Below are 7333 nucleotides of genomic sequence, written 5' to 3' on the forward strand. Positions count from 1 at the left end.
GCCATGCACATCTACGTGACGCGCTGCACAAACAACGGAAAATCATGTGCAAAATGGTGCTTGAATGAGTTAATGACGTCATGCCACGTTCTAAACCAATAACCAATCTACTATGTAACAAACATGAATGCTTTAAAGTTTTTTTCCCTAAAAATGCGTTAACAGATTAAAGAAACAACACAAACACTGTTTAGTATATATTGCAGGCCAACCTAGATGATAAGTCAACGGAATATCGATATCTTTGATATCTGAGCATATCGAGTGATTAATTATGCAAAAAAAAGACTGCGTTTGGACCTCGAGATTCTGACCATTCAGCGGGCGCCTTGCATACGGGTCCTCCGTAACCCGCTGTTGTATTACAAAAACGGTCAGCCCAAATTGACCAATCAACAGCTAAGTCCACATTTCTGATTGAAATGACGTCACATTGGAATAAAGTCAAATCAGATTGGCCGGCGCGCGGGGTCGCATACGATGTGCATGTTTCTGTTCCTTGCTCTATGCTTAGATATATCAGACGTTGGTTACCGAGAGGACTCCGTTACTAAGAAATGATTAGAGATTTGATAACAGATTTCATAATGTATTCAAGTCACAACCTTGATTGTATAAACTAAGTTACTGGCATGTTATAAGCACATGGGAAATTACGACAATTTAAGATACACACCTCAATGGTAGATACTAACGTACTTGATATGTACAGCGATATCATTGTTGTACGTTGTGTTGATCATTCTTTTGAATGTTTTATTTCTTTATTCTGGTTCATGAAACCAAGGATTCCTCAAAAGTGCCCCGGTGGCTCAAAAGCCTGCATGAAGAAACCTGTGGAGAGGAGACAATGAGAAGAAATCATATACAGTCTTATCAGAGTCGGGAGGAAACCCCAGAAGAATATTCTGAGCAAAACCCACGGAATCAGGTACGGACTGAAAACCCAATCCACATGTGGTCCGGGCAGGAATCGAACCCCGACCACAGCGATGGAAGGCGAGGAAAGTAACTACAGCGCCAACCTGACTCATATAGTCGACGGCCAGCGGTACACTTATAGTTTGAGAGGATTCGTTTCGTAATCGAGCATAAAATCTGGAAGGCGGTATTTTCTGGTCGTGAAAACGAGAGGACAAACAGCCAATTATCAAACACTCCATTAAAAAAAACCCCGTTTCATCGTCTAAAAATTGCCCGAGTCGTGTACTTAACATAAAGGGCCCTGGGCCTAGGATGTCCAGACGGTTTTTGTGTTAAGGTTTTGTTTTTCTCTCCCGACGAGGGATTGAGTTTCATCTCGGCGCGTCATCTGAGCTTGTTAAACGGCCCATCTTCCAGGGGCAGTGCGCTGCTAATCTCGACTGGTTGTGTGTGTGTTGTCATCAGGTGCATATGGCCCAATTGGGTTCCGGATCCCTGTAAGCACTTCCCCATTCCGGATATCGAAAAGAAAGAAACAGCCCGTAGATGTATCATTATCACTCGGATTTCTGTAAGTGCACGGTCATTAAAAAAATGGAAAGTGGCGAGTCGGGATGAAGAAATCAACGATGAATAATCGGAGCTCATCTGGTTTGCAATACTCATCGGAAATCAACCGGTTGGTATTGTGTTTTCCGAGTGCTTGCAATACACTTAAGGACGCAAGAAATTGCCTCTTATGGGGTATACAGCTGTGCAGTGCATCTACGATGACTCTACACCAAGCCTGGTTTTTATATTTATGAGTGTCGCAAAAAATAATACAGCATTATGAGAGTGGTATCGTATCGGGCCGGTGACGTTGTGAATAAAAAAAGATCAGATTGATCGGAGCCGCTTGGTTGGTCAATTGGCTGGTCGGTCGGTCGGTCGGTCGGGTCGGTCGGAACATTTTTATAATACATGTACATTGTAGTTCAATTACTGCATAAAAAAAACCCAATTTACTATAGGTACTTTCAAAAGTTGAGTTTCTTTTTAGAAACTGGGTATTTCTTTACACAAATAAACGAATCAGACTGGCTCTTGCTTTGGGGGTGGGGTGGTGGTGAGACAAAGTATTTTAGAGGGTTAAGGCCTTTTCTCAACCATGTAATAACTAGGGCCGGTGCACATACCTTCCAGTTGAATTAGACATTTTATTCACGAACATAAACTTACAATTAATGTGTTTCAACAAACAACTTCTTATTAACGTTTGTATGTGATCTCCACTCACAGATGACTTGGGATATTCACTTGAAATTCACAGATTATGCAGGTTTCTGGAATGTCAGCCTCAAAGAAAGTTAAAAACTATTAATAAACTATCACCCACATTGTCGTGTGGGTGTTTGCATGAACAACTTAAATTAGACGATTTTTACCTAGCCCCTCGAAAGACCCAAATATAATGAAATAAATACTACAAATTAACATCGTTATATTCAGAACATCTTTAGTTTATGTACATCACTGTCCTCAACACATCACATGTGCGATCACTGTGTCATCTTAAAATAATTATGTCGACATTTAACATGTATTTACACAAAAACCATTAAGTGATGTCTTCGCGTAGACAACATTGCACTAAGTGGACACACCACCAATCGTTATTTCATAGTAATATCGTATACATATGCTTTGTTGTGTCCTCCCACATTGTGGATGCATTCAAGGAGATTGTGTCGGTGGGTGTGTTGTCTTGGTGTTCAGTTAGTGTTAAGTGGCAATGCTTGGCACTGAGGTCCGGACTGGTACCGACGTTGGTGCTGATGATAGGTGCTGGAAATGTGGGGAATAAGACACGGGGAACTGGAGAAGGTGGTGCCGGGATAAGGCCCCGGTCTCAGAGTCTGCGTGTGTGCCTCTGGTGGCCGAGGATGCGTTCTCGTGGTATAAGATGGGTACCCGGACCATCCTCTGAGCTGCTTGTGCCTGGGCTTGGACCTGAGCGTGAGCCACGTGAGCCATGTTAGCTGCCTCTAACTCAGCTGCCATCTGTCGCTTCCACTTGTTCCTCCGATTCTGGAACCAGATCTTGACTTGCGTCTCCGTCAGGTGCAGGGATGCGGCCAGCCCGGCTCGCTCGGAGCTGGACAGGTACCGCTTCATGTCGAATGTCGTCTCCAGCTGGAACACCTGACTACGGGAGAACACCGTGCGAGTCTTCTTCTTCTTCTTGCGCTGGCCCAATTCGCCCCCGTCTCCCACGGACTTTTTGCCGGTGTCGCTGTCCACGTCGCTGACTCGATCGTCGGTCTGGTCGGGGCTGTGGGTGCGGCTGGGTGACTGAGAGCCGCTGATTGACTTGGGGGAGTTTGGAGGGGAAGCCTGGTGGATGCTTGGTGGTGTTGGGCGGGGGAAAGACGGCTGGTGCATCAGTGCATCTGGAGGGAAGGAAACGGACCAAACAAAGAACAGTGTTAGAAATTGAAAATTTACATCAGTGAGAGACTTTTGTGAAAAATGTTATTTTGAGAAACAAAAATGTAAATTGAACCAGATAAAAAAAATGGGTTTAAGTTTGGAAATGAACTGTTATGGACGGGCTATCTCTTCAAATTTTATTTAATGTGTGAAGATTTATGATTTGTATGGTGGCTGTTCGTATTTTTGTTCAAATAAAAATTAAGAATTTATGAAATGTAAAATTTCATATATCCCCTTTAATGCTGAAGGTTAATATATTTTTTAGAGACATCATTTGAGTATTTATGTTCTTGTTCTTGTTTCAATATATGCTTTAAGTCTTTAGTTTCAATTCATAACAGTCCGCGAGATGTCCATCAAGATCTTTTATATAAATAAATTCATTATTTGAATGCTGTTTTTATAATGGAAGGACATTGGAGCCCTTTGACGCACAAGGGCTCGTTAGGAATACACCTGTTTTTCCTCTTCTTTTTCAGGTGGAACATGAAGTTGACTTAAACTTAAAGGTTTTTTTTTTTTAAATACAATTCGCCAAGCTAACTTTCAATCATAAGTCTTCATTTTCAACCACCCAAGAGCACAAAACAACAAACTCGGAAGATAATTAAAAAATATTTAGAAAAAGGCACTCATATAACATTATAGCGATTTGATGTAAATGGTTTCAATTGACCAGAAACCTGAAAAAGTCTCCGGAAATGCGAACATCTATTACTGAAAACTCTGAACACTCCGAAGAGTGGCATGTTTGTCAGGCAACAACAAACTTCCACCAGTCAGGATCGTTGGATTCGGGAAACGATGAAATTAGAAAAAAAAGTTATTGGAATTGTTTTTGAACGCGAGTAAAGCGGCGTGCTCGCAGAGATGTTGAAAGGAGTGTGCAAGAAAACCAAAAAAAAAGAGAGTTCGAAATAACGTCAAATGACGTCAAATTTCACTTGAAAAAAAATTGAACGAATACGAGAGAGGAAACCTGACGTGACATCAGTCCAGTACAAAATATACCTTCAGTGTCTCATTAAAAGTCCTAATGCGCTCTGATACGAGGTGAATAGAAGAGATTCATTTGCGGCTTATTTTTTTGTAACAAGTGTTTCAAACTTTATTTCATTTATATTTTACCGGCTGCCACTTTGCTGAAAGATTGCAACAACACTGACATTATTGTTGCCATCTTAGAGAAAACAAAGAAGAAACAACCGAATTCGAGTTAATAACTGAAGATTCTTACGATGCTTTCCAATATATTAAAAATCCTGTTTTAGGTGGGCATTTGTTGCTAATTTATCATTAAAGTTTTTTTTTATTTACAGTGAATATGTATCCACGGTAACCACAAAAATGTTCACAAAGCACACAAGTGGGACGAAAAAAACACACTTCGAATTTTGAAAAAGAAGTCTCCTAGTTTGTCTCTCAGTAAAACTAATTACAACAAATTTTTCGCCAAAGGGACCTTATCAATGATCTTCTATTAAATTGACGTCGAACGAAAATAAAGTTAAAAATGAATGAAATTTGAACTAAGATGTCATAATTGTCTGTGTTTGAATTGTTGTCTATATAGCAACCAATGACCGATTTTTAAATGGTTAACATTATGCTTTTACAGCTATGGTCAGGCAATTCTGCAGTGGCGTCATTAAGATCGAATTGAGTGTCAACGGATCTAAACTAAATTCAAAAAGTTTAACTTGGAAAATGAATCGCTAGTGATCTTCAAGTAATAATCTTCAGATACTTTTTTTTTTTTTTTTTAGATTACTACAATCAAGCTAAACAATTAGAAAACAGTTAGAGAAGTAATGATATTCAGGAACGTTTTAGAAAACTACAATCAAGCTAGAGAATTAGACAAAAAATAGAAAAGATGACTTTGACTTACTTTCATATGCGTACTGAAGATACGCGTTAGCGTGCAGCCAGGGGTACCAGGGTCCAGGAGTGAAAGGCGCCGCCGGTGCTAGGTGGAAATCCCGCCGGGTAAGATCGTGCGTCACCCCGGTAGCCCTCTCCTCTGTCTCTCGGTCCGGCTTGTGGAGTTGAGGAACATCCCGGCTTGATACGATTACAGCGGCCGTCGTAGAGGCGTCCTCGCACGGGGACTTGGGCGATTTACTGGGCGTAGGGGAGGCGAGAATACTCTCGATGCTGAAGGGTTTACTGGCCATTGATGCCCGTCGAGCTAGCCCGTCTCTCACGGTGTTGGCAGTAACGATGTACGCTCTGTTCTCCTCGTGTAGTGTTTTGGGAGGTATCAGTGATGATTCTGATGTAAGGATGACACATTCAGTCCAGTTTTAATGACTCGATGTCTCCCGGAATCAGTCTCGTAAGGAGGTCGGGAACGGTTACGACACGGCCGTGGTTGATTGGCCCAAGTGCTGCCGTGCTGGTCTCGTCAGTTGGTCTCGTCGCTCGTGTACACCAAGCTTCCCGGGAAGAACTAATTAGCGATAGAGCATGTGAGGATGCGCACGTGGGAATATAAAACAAAAACAAGTGGGATGGTCCGGGGGTTGGTAAAGCACGAATCAGAGACAGATCTGGTGAAACTGTAGAAGACCCAACAGCAGGCTGATGCGAACAAAATGTAATTGGTGGCCGCGTACCACCACCGAATTAATTTAGCTCTGAGCAGAGGGTTCACCTGTGGGTTGAGTGTTAAAGGTTGGCAGGTTTTTCCCTTCTATTTTTGTTGTGTCGTTTTGTAGAAGAGTGATGTGCTGTCCTCCCTTATAGCCCGGGGGTGATGGGATGATGTCACTGCCTAGCCCAGAACGCACCCATCCGAAACATCCAAAGCCTGGCTGGCGCCGAAGACCGATTCGGATAATAATATCTTAATAAAGATACTGTGGAGGGGTTAAATGGGCGACAGAGGGAACAACAGCTACGTCAATGGGCTGGAAGAATGGACGATAGGATTAAAGAATAGACGGTAAAGATACGGCTCCTCCCACTCACGTACTCATCTATCCATGTCCCTGTTGCTTTGAGTCCCGTCTCACAAAAGAAACATTACACAAAATCCCCAACAATATCACACCCTCAGGACTATTTTATTCACCACAGGTAATATTTCATTTGGATCTATAAAAGGTTTTGTGGCAAGCGTTGAACTCATCAACAACGACAGAAAGATAACACATGATGCGGAGTTTTAAACCACTAAAAACAAACAACTTCTGCTAAGCGCTTTTGATGGGAGACTGACGGGTGTTTTACAACTTTGAAAATGCGTCAAAGTAGATGCATGGCATTTTCCTCTCATTCCAACTGATAGCATACTATCATGCATGTTAGGTGGACTGAAGGCCTGTCTTCGATCTCACTCGCACTCAGCCCTAAACCCTATACATAATTGTAGATCCTTTTGCTGCCTTAATTTGTGTTACTTTTCATTAACCCAGTAATAGAGGCAGGAATTGTATTGATTTAAAGGCAAGCTATTACCGCAAATTGCCTGAGCAGATAATCAAAACTGTTGATTTAGCCCCCTTTGTTATACTGGAGAGCTATATGGTCAACCCCCTACACACACCCCACCACCTCTCGAAGGGGGACGACAAGCCCAAAAGGGAGAAAGACATTGCGTCGGTGTGGCTTGGGTCGTAAACAGGGAGGGCGGGCTGGGCCCATTACTAAGTGAGCAACCGACGCAGTGGGTCGAATAGCGCATTACCATGTGAATCGCGGTGAATGGCTCGAGACCGTAGCTTGATAGCCTGACTGTCTCCTCTATTATCCACACTGATCGGTGTTCTTTCACAGCATCATTAGGCCCATCATCTAACAACAAAGATGAGCCCTAGCTGGGGACCTGGAGGGCCCGACTTGATGTCTGGGTAGGTGACCATGTACTCCCCTGGTTTCTGTCTATTATGTGGCGTCTGGCCAACGTATAGCACACGGAAATACTTTCAGC

The 7333-nt window shown here is 42.6% G+C and overlaps 1 protein-coding gene across 1 annotated transcript; it reads right to left on the reverse strand.

The window, feature by feature from the left end:
- Window positions 1–2103: 2103 nt before the first annotated feature.
- LOC119739948 (homeobox protein Hmx-like) lies at window positions 2104–6471 on the reverse strand. Its single transcript, XM_038215101.1, has 2 exons — window positions 5291–6471; window positions 2104–3356 (listed from the first exon to the last, which is right to left on the reverse strand). Exons 1-2 carry the CDS (start codon window positions 5574–5576, stop codon window positions 2689–2691), a joined length of 954 nt encoding a protein of 317 aa, XP_038071029.1. The 5' UTR covers window positions 5577–6471; the 3' UTR covers window positions 2104–2688.
- Window positions 6472–7333: the final 862 nt, after the last annotated feature.

This window comes from Patiria miniata, unplaced genomic scaffold, assembly GCF_015706575.1.
Source record: "Patiria miniata isolate m_02_andy unplaced genomic scaffold, ASM1570657v1 HiC_scaffold_4, whole genome shotgun sequence".
In the NCBI taxonomy this organism is placed as follows: domain Eukaryota; kingdom Metazoa; phylum Echinodermata; class Asteroidea; order Valvatida; family Asterinidae; genus Patiria; species Patiria miniata.